Here is a 12830-nt window from a genome sequence, read left to right on the forward strand (position 1 = left end):
CAGGCCGTCCTCCCTCCCAGTGTCTCCACAGCCAAGGACCCTTGCTTCGGGGCTGGCAGGGGCAGCTGTGAGCAGGGCCCTGGCGTGATGTTGGTCGGTGGTTCTCCCTCACTTTGGAGGGATTTTAGCCAAATACCTTTGGGGTTAGCAGGGACCACAGTGAATGGAGAGAGCGGGATATAAAGTTCCACTATTCTGGCAGAGTCAGGTTTGGTTTCCACCGAAAACTGATGCTCAGCCTCCATAACCAGGAAAGGAGGGGGAAGGAAGGCTGGAGGGGACTTTCGTGATCGGGAGAACACATGCTTTCTCTCAAGAGGACAATGTCCTTGGGGTCCACTCCTCTGCTGCCTCGTGGGGGCATAAACCAGATTCTCTGATTTTTTAAAGAGAAGTCAGAGGTCTAGTTTTTTATTTGAATGTGCTGGATTCCTGAATGTTGCCAAACAAAATTGGTCTGCAGGTTAGATGTGGCCAAAAGTGGCCGCACTGCTTTGCAGCTTCTAATGTGAAAGATTCTCCTAGGAAACATTTCCCTGAAGAAAATGGCTCCTTCCCTCTTTCTCCGAGAGCCTGTGATGCTCTGGGAGCTGCCATGTCCTGGGAGCCCAGGCTTGAGATGGGGTGAGACTTGGAGAAGGCAGAGGGATCATAAGTATCTGAGTGGGAAGAGCTTGGAATCTGTGAGAGAGCTCGGGGCTTTCTCCCTGGGTTTTCCGGGCAGAGCACCAGCCCACCCTCTTGCTTCCAACTGAACGTTATAAAGGTAAGAGAGCGTTCCTGTGGCATCCACCTACCCTGAAGATGTCGTCTTCGGAGGCAGCAGACACAGCCTCCTTCATGGCCTTGTCCAGCTCCTCCTCAGCCGTCAGGTCCCCAGAGATGGCCCGTCGGATCTCAGGCCCGATGTCATGCAGCGTGCGCAAGCCAGCCTGAAACCCAGAGGGACACCCAGCCACCTGACCTGCTGCCTCTCCATAAGGAAGGTGAGCCTCGTGAGCGTTTAACTGCATGCTAACCAGGGATGTGCTTTGGGACCTCTCTTGTCTACCCCGGACTGGAAGAATCCATTTCTCCACTCAGGAAGGATAAAGGCACATTAGGAGGGGCCGTGAAGCAGGCAGGACTGGGGAGGTAGGGTGTGTGGGAGGCAGTGGGTTGCCCCCTTACACACACACCTTTGGAAAGGCTTGGAGCTCCTCAAAAGTTTCCTTCTGGAGGCACCTGGCCTCCAGCCCATAGCTGAAAGACTTAACTCTTGGCCAGACGCTGGAAGATGACCAGGCCCTTCCTTAGGGTGTGGACCCCCCTCCTCACCCCTTACCTGTAGGGACAGGGCGTTCCTCTGGGAGGGCTTGCCCACTAGGCCCTGCTCTTTGCGCTTCTTGAATTTCCGGAAATACTCTTGGATCAGGAAAGTAGCATAAAACTTGCCAACTGTGACCTCGTCATCTGAGACAAGAGAAGAGAGGACAGAGGGGAGGTAAAGGGGGGAATTCAGCTGGGCTTCCCTTTATTTATTTTATTTATTTATTATTTATTTATTTATTTATTTATTAGCATCCAAACTTTCTGAAGTTTTTAAAACTTTTTTTTAAGAGGTAGTCCATTCACATGGTTCAGAAAGACAAAAATATATTACAAGGTGTACAGTGAAAAGTCTCTCTTCCACCCCTCCCCCATCCAGAGTTACCACCTTTTAATAGATAACCTTTCTAAAATTAGCTTCTTGAGTATTTTTCCAGAGAGTGTTTCTGCAAATGCTTTCTGCAAATAAGCAAACATATTCTTAGCTCCTCTTTTTTTTTTTTAAACAGAAGTAGCCTATTATCAAAATTATTTTCCACCTTGCTTAAAAAAAAGGTGTAAAAAAACTTTAAAAAAGTTAAAAAAACCGTAACTGACGTGGCTAACTAATTTTTATTTGATTCCAAAACTTGAGGTGCCCATCATAAATTGACAAACCTCCTTAGTGCAAACAGGTCTGGTTAAAGATGGAGTTTGGTGGAAGGAGCACTTTATTCTCTAGGTTTGGATTTGCTTTCAACCAGACAGATTGGGTTTTCTTACCATGTGGCTCGGTTGGGTCCCTGCTGGGCTGGACCCCCAAGTTACACATGACATAGTCAGCCTCTGTGCTGGGAACGAACCAGGTGGTGGAGAAGCCAATGAGTCTCCAAGAAGAACACTGCATGCCCTGTGAATAGCCTCTTGGCTCCATCTTCTTCTTGTTAGGGAAATGGGCCCAGGAGACGGCTGGTAGGTTAGGCATGGGGGCCTGTGATGGTTCTCCTACTCCTAGTTGTCCTTTAAGAATAGCTAAGTCCATAGCAGTGGTGACCTTCCACATGGTAAACACTTCATTCCCATGTGGGAGAGAAAACCCGAGTCCCCTGTCTAGGGTAGCCAGTGAGGAAGAGCTGAAGGTCAGAAAGGGCTTGGAGTTCTGTTGTGTCCCCTAGACCTGGGTTTGAATTCTGAATCTGCCAGGTACTCACCCGATAGCCTTGGGTCAGCTACATAGTTTCTAAGAATTTCAGTTTCTTTCTTTTTTTTTTAAATTTATTTGACACAGAGAGAGAGACAGCCAGCGAGAGAGGGAACACAAGCAGGGGGAGTGGGAGAGGAAGAAGCAGGCCCTATGCAGGGCTCGGTCCCAGGACTTTGGGATCACGCCCAGAGCTGAAGGCAGATGCTTAATGACTGAGCCACCCAGGCACCCCAGAATTTCAGTTTCTTGAGCAAACTTTACAGAAATGTTATATGGATTAAATAAGGTATGCAAAATGTCATGTGGTGCTAGACTTGTCTAGGTGACTTTTCACTGAGCTCCAGTCCTGCTTCCCTTTGGGAAGTGTTTCTCAACAGGGCTGGTGTCACATTTTAAGGAGTATTTTGAGAATGTGTGGGACTTTTTTGGTTCTAACAGTGGGCTACTGGCATTAGGTGGTTCCAGATGTGTCCCTTAAAACATAGGCATGTTTTGCACAACAAATAATAGATTTGTACTCTGCTAGATGTCCATGTGGGGAAATAACCTGTTTATAATTACCTGAACTAAGACCCTAACTTCATTTTACATATGAACAGAAAATAATTTTTTGCCTGGTTTTAGTACATCCAGAATTTCCCAGGAATAATTGATGGAAAGACCATACTTTGCTTTGTTTCCACTTGACCAAGAGGGCTTTACGTTTGGAAAATTGTATGCCTGATGGCAATGCTCCTTGTGATATGAGTCACCTGCCGCATCTGACCCGCTTATATCAGTCTGCATTTGTTCTATGTATGTGCATGTACATATGTATGCATATGTGTGTATATTATATTAATATACTTAGTTATCCCTTACTTCAAAATGACAAATACGAAATGTCAACAATAGTCAATATTGTCTTAGTTCCTTTAAACACAACTTATTCATCATAAATGGATGCATGAAAGTATTTTTATCAGTTAACTGCAAATTCTAGTACAGTGCCGTAACCCATAGTGTCTGAGCAAGTTTATATTGAAAAACATTTGACTTTAATGTATTTTATATTAAAGTGTTATATATATATTTTTAACGATTTTATTTATTTGCTTGAGAGAGAGAGAGAGAGAGAGAGCAAGCACAAGCAGGAGGGAGGCAGAGGGAGCGGGAGAAGCAGGCTCCCTGCTGAGCTGGGAGCCTGATTCTGGACTTGATCCCAGGATCCTGGGATCATGACCTGAACCAAAGGCAGTCACTTAACCGACTGAGCCACCCAAGCACCCCAAGTTAAAGTGTTATATTAATATTTTGGAAATTATATCTGTAGGGAGGTTATAATTTTCAGTTAGGATAGTAGTAGGGACATTATAAACTGTTTGTTATGAAAAGGGGCTCTGGGTTTGAGAGGTAGAGAAACACTGCCCTAGGTAAAACGAAAAGAATTTCAACCAAGAGGGGATCTCAAGGGATTCTTTTTCCAGGTCCCCATTATTTCCATAGCAACCAGCCTAGTAGTTTATGGGGAATTCTCTACTTTGCAGAGTTTCCTTAGAAGTTCTGCCAAACCTCTAAGCATCAAGTGGTCTTGCCTGGTCTATGAAATGTATGATTGGACCAGATATCCAACCTGACATTCTGTATCTGAGTTTGTGAAGCCATGGCACTCTCGTCCCTTCCAACCAATAGGGCCTCTGAGCCCCACAGGAAGGGCGGGGAGAGAGCAGGCTTCCCACAAGCCTCGGGGACTCAGAAACCAGGCAAGATCCCAGGAGCACTCACCACCTGCTGGGGGCACCACTTGGTCCAACAGCTTCATGCTGGTCCGCTTCCATATCTTCTTGATTATGGCCCGCAGCTCCTCATTGGCTTGTTCTAGGTTCCCTGAGGGGAGGGAGATGCAAGGCTGAAAAATGATCATCAGCCCCTTGAGGGCCCACCCAAGAGGGATCCATGGGCTCGGTCCCCCCATGCAGACTGAGACGCTCCTGCCCCACAGAAAGCCCTGGTCCATCAGCTTCGCTTTCTTTCTCTCCAGTCTGCCTAATGTCATCTCCATCTTTTTTCTTTTTATTGTTCTCCATGCTTTTACTTCCCCCTCCCTCCACTCCCTGTCCAGTGTCATTCCTTTTCCCTTCCTCCCTGCCTGCTGCTCGGGCCAGCCAGTGGCGACCCTTCATCCCCACATGCTGCTTCCTCCTGAGTGGCCCTTGGAGTGGACCAGATAGCCTGGCCTGACTGAGCTCAACTGCCAAGTGCCAGAGAGCATGAGGGACTGCTCTGGTGCCTGGCACTTCTCACAGGGCTCCATGGGTGATCGAGTTTGCCCCTGCACAGAGCATCCATACGTGCGGGGACCTTGGTGTCAAAGCTCTTTGCTGTGTCTCCTGTGGGGAAGAGGTGGCACAACCTCGGTGTAGAAGCAGGAATCTAAACACATTGGAGTCTGTTTTGGAGCTTCTCTGGGTCTACTTTCTCCACTGGTAAAGCAGGCTTAATCTGATGCCTATCCCACGCAGACACTGGGACACTGGTGGTATAGCAGCTGTAAGAGAGGATGTGGTGGGCAGTAGTCTAAGATCCCCCTGAGCTATCTCCCACACCACCGATACATACATAACCTTCATGGACTATGATGGATTTTACCCCTGTGATTAGATCAGATTATGTGGCTCCTTTTGCCTTAGGATAGGGAGATTATCTAGGTGGACCTGACCTAATCACATGAGCTCTTTAAAAGTAGAGAGTTCTTAGGTGCAAACTTCCAGTTAGGAAATAAATAAATCATGGGATGCAATGTACAGCATGGCGACTATGGTTAATAAAACCATACTGCGCGTTTGATTGTTGTGAAGAGAGTAAGTCGTAAAAGTTCTCATCACACACAAAATTGTAACTATATATGGTGATGGGCGTTAATCAGATTTACTGTGGTGATCATTTCTCAATATATACAAATATGGACCATTATGTTATACATCTGAAACTAATATAATGTTATATGTCAATTATACTTCAATACAAAATAAAAACGAAACTAATAAGAAAGTACCACATGAAGGAGGTCAAAGGTAAGAGTAGAGATTTATCTCGAGTTGGGAGCAGAGGAATGAGAGGCAACTGCTATTGCCTGGGAGAAAGCATGTGCCAGTGTTGTGAATTGAACGGAGAGAGGCAGCCTCTGGGAGCTCAGTGGTTCCCACCTGAGAGCCAGTTCTACAACAGCAAGAAATGAATTCCTCCAAAAACCCAAATGAGATATGAGCCTCTGGAAGAGGACACCTCCTGATCAGTATCCTGATTTTGGCTTTGTAAGACCCTTAGCAGAGAACTCAGCTATTCCATGGCTGGACCCCTGACCTACAGAACTGTGCACTAACAACTAGGTGTTGTTCAAACTGAAGAAATTGTGGTAATTGGTTCCACAGCCATAGAAAACCAACACAGGGGTGTTTACTGTTACTACATGGGGGAAGCAGTACGGTAGAGAGCTCTGGTGTTAGACTGTCTGAGGTGAAATCTGCCCTGTGGCCACACCAGAGAGGCTCCCAACAGGAGTAAGCAGAGGTGGCAATGGAGGGAGAGTGATGCACTCCTGAGTCCCCTGTCGGATACAGATAGTACCTGGAGCCAGAGGACGATCCTGGGTATTCCAGTTATGGAGGCAATCCTGCGTGGTTAAATTCCCTTCCTGGTTAAGGTAGTTAGTGGTTTCCGACACATGCAATGAAAGAGTCCTAATTAAAATAATACTCAAATATGCTTATCTTCTGCAGTGGGCTGAATAGTGTCCTCACCAAATTCATGCCCACATGGAACCTTAGCATGTGGCCTTAGCTGGATGTAGGGTCTTTGCAGATGTTATTAGTTAAGATGAAGTTGTACTCTCTTAGAGTGGACCCTACATCCAATACTACTGGTATCTGCATAAGAAGAGAAGACACACAGAGACACACAGGGAAGAAGGCCGTGTGAAGATGGTGGCAGAGACTGGAGTGATACTCCTATGGCCAAGGAAAGCCAAGCACAGCCGGCCCCCACCAGAAGCTAGAAGAGAGGCATGGGACAGTTTTTCCCTTGAGCCTCCGGGAGGAACAAACCCCACCGACACTTCTCCCATTCACCAGGTTGCCTTTTCATTATGTTGGTTTCCTTCACTGTGTGAAACTTTAGTTTGATGTAATCTCATTTGTTTATTTTAGCTTTTTGTCCTTGCCTGAGGAGACTGGTCTAAAAATATTGCTAAGACTGATGTAAAAGAACTTACTGCCCATATTTTCTCCTAGGAGTTTTATGGTTTCAGGTCTTACATTCAAGTTTTCAATCCATTTAATTTTTGTGTATTTTTGCATATGGTGTGAGGCAGTGGTCTGGTTTTATTCTTTTGCAGGTAGCTGTCCAATGTACCCAACATCGTTTATTGGAAAGACTTCCTCATTGTATATTCTTGTCTCTTTTGTCATAGGTTAATTGGCCACATATGTGTGGGTTTTTTCCTAGGCTCTCTATTCTATTCCATTGATCTATGTGTCTGTGTTCATGCCAGTACCATACTGTTTTGATTAATATAGCTTTGTAGTATAGTTTGAAATCATGGAGCATGATACCTCCAGCTTTGTTCTTCTTTTTCAAGATTGCTCTGGTTATTTGGATTTTTTTTCTCCATACACATTTTGGGATACTTTGTTTTAGTTCTGTGAAAAATGCCATTGGTATTTTGATAGGGATTACACTTGAATCTGTAGATTGCTTTGGGTAGTATGGACATTTTAATGATATTAATTCTTACAATCCATGAACACAAAATATCTTTCCATTTATTCATGTCTTCAATTTCTTTCATCAATGTCTTTTTAAATAAAGATTTTATTTATTTATTTGAGAGAGAGCACACAAGTGGGGGAGGAGCAGAGGGAGAGGAAGAAGGAGAAGCAGATCCCCTGCTGAGCAGGGAGCCTGACCTGGGCCTCCATCCCAGGACTCTGAGAACATGATCTGAGCCAAAGGCAGACGCTTAACTGACTGAGCCACACGGGTGCCCCTCTTTCATCAATGTTTTAAACAGTATTCAGAGTACAGGTCTTTTACATCCTTGGTTAAATTTATTCATAGGTAGTTCATTATTTTTGATGCAATTGTAAATGAAATTGTTTTCTTACTTTCTTTTTCTGATAGCTATTAGTGTACAGAAACACTGATTTCTATATGTTCTGCTGCATCTACTTTGCTGAATTCATTTATTAGTTCTAACAGATTTTGGTGGAGCCTTCAGGGTTTTCTCTGTATAGTATCATGTCATCTGCAAATAGTGACAGTTTTACTTTTTCCTGTCCAATTTGGATGTCTTTTATTTCTTTTTCTTGCCTAATTACTTCCAGTACTATGTTGAATAAAAGTGGTAAGAGTGGACATACTTGTCTTGTGCCTGATCTTACAGGAAAAGCTGAAAGCTTTTCACAATTGAGTATGATGTTAGCTGTGGGCTTGTCATATACGGCCTTTATTATGTTGAGATACATTCCTTCTATAACTACTTTGTTGAGAGTTTTTTTTTTATCATAAATGAATGTTGAATTTTGTCAAATGCTTTTTCTGCATCTATTGAGATGATCATATGATTTTATCCTTTGTTTTGTAAATGTGAGATATCACATTGATTAATTTGTGGATGTGGAAGCATCCTTGAATCTCTGAAATAAATCTCACTTGATTGTGGCGTATAATCCTTTTAATGTATTGTTGAGTTTGGTTTGCTAATATTTTGTTAGGATTTTTACATCTATATTATCAGAGATATTGGCTTATAATTTTCTTTCTTGTGGTATTTTTGTCTGGTTTTGGTATCAGGGTAATGCTGGCCTTGTAAAGTAAGTTTGGAAGACTTCCTTCCTCTTCAATCTTTCAGAATAATTTGAGAATAGGTACTAACTTTTCTTTAAATGGTAGAGTTGATCTGTGAAACTGTCTGGTCCTGGACTTTTGTTTTTTGGGAGTTTAAAAATTACTGTTTCAATTTTATTACTTGTAATTGGTCTATTCAGATTTTCTATTTTCTTTTTTTTTTTTTAATATTTTATTTATTTATTTGACAGAGATAGAGACAGCCAGCGAGAGAGGGAACACAAGCAGGGGGAGTGGGAGAGGAAGAAGCAGGCTCATAGGGGAAGAGCCTGACGTGGGGCTCGATCCCACAATGCCGGGATCACGCCCTGAGCCGAAGGCAGACGCTTAACCGCTGTACCACCCAGGTGCCCCAAGATTTTCTATTTTCTTGAGTGTGACTCAGTCTTGGAAAGTTATGTATTTCTGGTATTTATCCATTTCTTTATAGTTTTCCAATTGGTTGGTGTATAATTGTAGTAATCTCTTAACCTTTGTATTTCTGTGGTGCCAGTTGTAACTTTCCCTTCATTTCTGATTTTATTTATTTGGGTCCTCTCTTTTTTTCTCTTGAGTTTGGCTATTGATTTTATTGATCTTTTCAAAGAACCAGCTCCTGGGATGCCTGGGTGGCTCAGTCGGTTAAGCATCTGCCTTCGGCTCAGGTAATGATCCCAGGGTCCTGGGATCAAAGCCCACATCAGGCTCCCTGCTGAGCTGGGAGCTTGCTTCTCCCTCTGCCTGCCGCTCCCTCTGCTTGAGCTCTCTCTCTGACAAATACGAAAGTAAAATCTTAAAAAAAAAAAGAGGAAGAACCAGCTCTTACTTTTATTATCTTTTTTTTAAAAAATCTCTATTTCATTTATTTCCACTCTGGTCTTTATTATTTCCTTCCCTCTACTAATGTTGGGCTTTGTTCCTCTTTTTTTTTTTTTTAAAAGATTTTATTTATTCGACAGAGATAGAGACAGCCAGCGAGAGAGTGAACACAAGCAGGGGGAGTGGGAGAGGAAGAAGCAGGCTCATAGCGGAGGAGCCTGATGTGGGGCTCGATCCCATAACACCGGGATCACGCCCAGAGCGGAAGGAAGACGTTTAACCACTGTGCCACCCAGGCGCCCCTGTTCCTCTTTTTAAAAAAGAGTTCCTCTAGGTATAAAGTCAGATGGTTTATTTGGGATTTTTCTTGTTTCTTGAGGTAGGTCTGTATCATTGTGAACTTCCTTCTTAGAACAGCTTTTGTTGCATTCCACAGATTTTGGAAAGTTGTGTCTCCATTTTCATTTGTCTCAAGGTATTTTAAAAAATTTCCTCTTTGATTTCTTTGTTGACCCACTGGTTGTTTAGTAACATATTGTTCAGTCTCCACATGCTATTTTTCTTTCCAGTTTTCTTGTAATTAATTTCCAGTTTCATACCATTGTGGTTTGAAAAGCTGCTTGATATGATATCAATCTTCTTGAATTTATTAAGACTTGTTTTGTGGCCTAACTATCCTGGAAAACATTCCATGTGCACTTGAATAGAAAGTGTATTCTGCTGTTTTGGATGAAATGTTCCATATATATCTATTAAATCCTTCTGGCCTAATGCGTCATTTAAGGCCAGTATTTCTCTGAATGATTTATCCATTGGTTGAGGGGAATATTAAAGTTCCCTACTATTATTGTATTACAGTTAATTTCTCCCTTTATGTCTATTAATATTTTCTTTATATTTTTAAATGTTCCTATGTTGGGTGCATAAAAGTGACAAATGCTATATTCTCTTCTTGGATTGAACACTTTCATTACATAATACTCTTCTTTGTCTTTTTTAATACTCTTTGTTTTAAAGTCTGTTTTGTCTGATATGAGTATTGCTTCACCAGCTTTCTTTTTGTTTCCTTTTCCATGGAATATCCTTTTCCCATCTCCTCACTTTCATTCTCTATGTGGCTTTAGATCTAAAATGAGTCTCTTATAGGCAGTATATAAATGGGTCTTGTTTTTTTTTTTTAAATCTATTCAGCCACCCTATGTCTTTTGACTGGAGCATTTAGTCCATTTAATTTAATGTAATTATTAATAGGCATGTACTTACTGTCATTTGGTCAGTTGTTTTCTGGTTATTGCAATTCTTCTGTTTTGTTTCTCTTCTTTTGGTCTCTTCAACTGTGTTTGATGGTTTTCTTTAGTTATGTTTGAGTTCCTTTCTCTTTATTTTTTGTTTGCCTATTGCAGGTTTTGGTTTGTGGTTACCACGAGGTTCATATATATTGACCTATATACATAGCAGTCTATTTTAAGCTAATAGTCACTTTGGTTTGAACACATTCTAAAAGCACTACATTTTTACTGTCCTCCCCCAACATTTTATGTTGCTAACATACTATTTGACATCTTGTAATTTAAAATTTTTTTTAAAGATTTATTTATTTATTTGAGAGAGAAAAAGAGAGAGAGAGTAAGGGGAGGGGCAGAGGGAGAGGGAGAGAGGGAGTCTCAAGAAGATTTCTTGCTGAGTGTGGAGCCCTATGTGGGGCTTGATCTCATGACCCTGAGATCATGCCCTGAGTCAAAATCAAGAGTCCGACACTTAACCAACTGAACCACCCAGGCGCCCCTGATATCTTTTAATTTTGTGTATTCCTTAACTACCTCCTGTAGTTATACTTAAATTATTATTTTTGTCTTTTAATCTTCATATATCCTTTTAAGCGGTTGATTTACTGCCTTTACTATATGTTTTCCTTTACCAGTGAGTTTTTTCTTTCATATATTTTCTTATTTCCAGTTATAGCTTTTTCTTTTTTGCTGAAAGAAAGCCTTTTAACATTTCTGGTAAGGTTGCTTTAGTGGTGATGAATTTCTTTAACTTTTGCTTGTTTAGGAAATTCTCTCTCCTTCAATTCTGAATGATTACCTTGCCAGGTAGAGTATTCTTGGTTGGCAGTTTTTTCTTTCAGTACTTTGAATATTTTATTCCACTCACTTCTGCCATACAAAATTTATGCTGAAAGATATGCTGATTGTCTTATGGGGGTTCTTTTGTACATAAGTTGTTTTTCTCTTGCTGCTTTAAAAATTCTCTCCTTGTCTTTAACTTTTGACAATTTAATTATAATATTCCTTGGTGTGGGTCTTTTTGGGTTCATCTTGCTTAGGGCTTTTTGTACTTCCTAGACCTGGATGTCTGTTTCTTTCCCCAGGTGAGGAAAATTTTCAGCCATTTTTTCTTCAAATAAGTTCAAATAATTTCAAATAAGCCTCCCCACTCCTTTGGAAACCCCTGTAATGTGAATGTTAGTACTCCTGATATTGCTCTAGAAGTTCTTAAAACTATTCTCATTTTTATTAACATATACTGTATTATTAGTTTCAGAGGTAGAATTTAGTGATTCATCAGTTGCACACAACATCCAGTGCCCTCTTTAATGCCCATCACCCAGTTACCTCATCCCCTCACCCACCTCCCCTCCAGCAACTCTCAGTTTGTTTCCTATGATTAAGAGTCTATTATGATTTGGCTCCCTCTCTATTTTCATCTTATTTTTCCTTCCCTTCCCTGATGTTCATCAATTTTGTTTCTTAAATTCCACATATGAGTGAGATCATATGGTATTTGTCTTTCTCTGACTGACTTATTTCACTCAGCATAATACACTCTAGTTCTATCCGTGGCATTGCAAATGGCAAGCGTTCATTCTTTTTGATGGCTGAGTAATATTCCATTATATATCTTTGGCACATCTTCTTTATTCATTCATCTGGTGATGGACATCTGGGCTCTTTCCATAGTTTGGCTATTGTGGACATTGCTGCTATAAACATTGGGGTGCAGGTGCTCCTTTGAATCACTATGTTTGCATCCTTTAGATAAATACCTAGTAGCACAATTGCTGGGTTGTAGGGGAGTTCTATTTTTAACTTTTTGAGGAACCTCCATACTGTTTTCCAGAGTGGCTGCTCCAGTTTGCATTCCCACCAACAGTGCAAGAGGGTTCCCCTTTCTCCACATCCTCACCAACATCCGTTGTTTCCTGAGTTGTTCATTTGCCATTCTGACTGATGTGAGGTGGTATCTCATTGTGGTTTTGATTTGTATTTCTCTGATGATGAGCATTTTTTCATGTGTCTGTTGGCCATCTGTATGTCTTCTTTGGAGAAATGTCAGTTCATGTCTTCTGCCCATTTCTTGACTGGATTTTTTATTTTTTGGGTGTAGAATTGGATAAGTTCTTTATAGATTTTGGATACTAGCCCTTTATCAGATATGTCATTTGTAAATATCTTCTCCCATTCTGTAGGCAGCCTTTTAGTTTTGTTGATTGTTTCCTTTGCTGTGCAAAAGCTTTTTATCTTGATGAAGTCCCAATAGTCATTTTTGCTTTTGTTTCTCTTGCCTTTGGAGATGTGTCTAGCAAGAAGTTGCCGCGGCTGAGGTAAAAAATGTTGCTGCTTGTGTTCTCTTCCAGGATTTTGATGGATTCCTGTCT

General features: G+C 41.6%; 1 protein-coding gene across 3 annotated transcripts in view; it reads right to left on the minus strand.

Annotated features, from left to right (window-relative positions):
• CACNA1C (calcium voltage-gated channel subunit alpha1 C) overlaps nt 1-12830 on the minus strand; it is a 665077-nt gene that overhangs the window by 17514 nt on the left and 634733 nt on the right. For all 3 annotated transcript variants that reach the window (XM_019793444.2, XM_034646388.1, XM_034646389.1), the window contains 3 exons: nt 4256-4357; nt 1325-1452; nt 798-932 (listed from right to left, as the gene is read on the minus strand). In XM_019793444.2, coding sequence (XP_019649003.2) covers nt 798-932; nt 1325-1452; nt 4256-4357 — 365 coding nt within the window. The remainder of the gene's footprint in view (nt 1-797; nt 933-1324; nt 1453-4255; nt 4358-12830) is intronic.

This window comes from Ailuropoda melanoleuca, chromosome 16, assembly GCF_002007445.2.
Source record: "Ailuropoda melanoleuca isolate Jingjing chromosome 16, ASM200744v2, whole genome shotgun sequence".
NCBI lineage: Eukaryota > Metazoa > Chordata > Mammalia > Carnivora > Ursidae > Ailuropoda > Ailuropoda melanoleuca.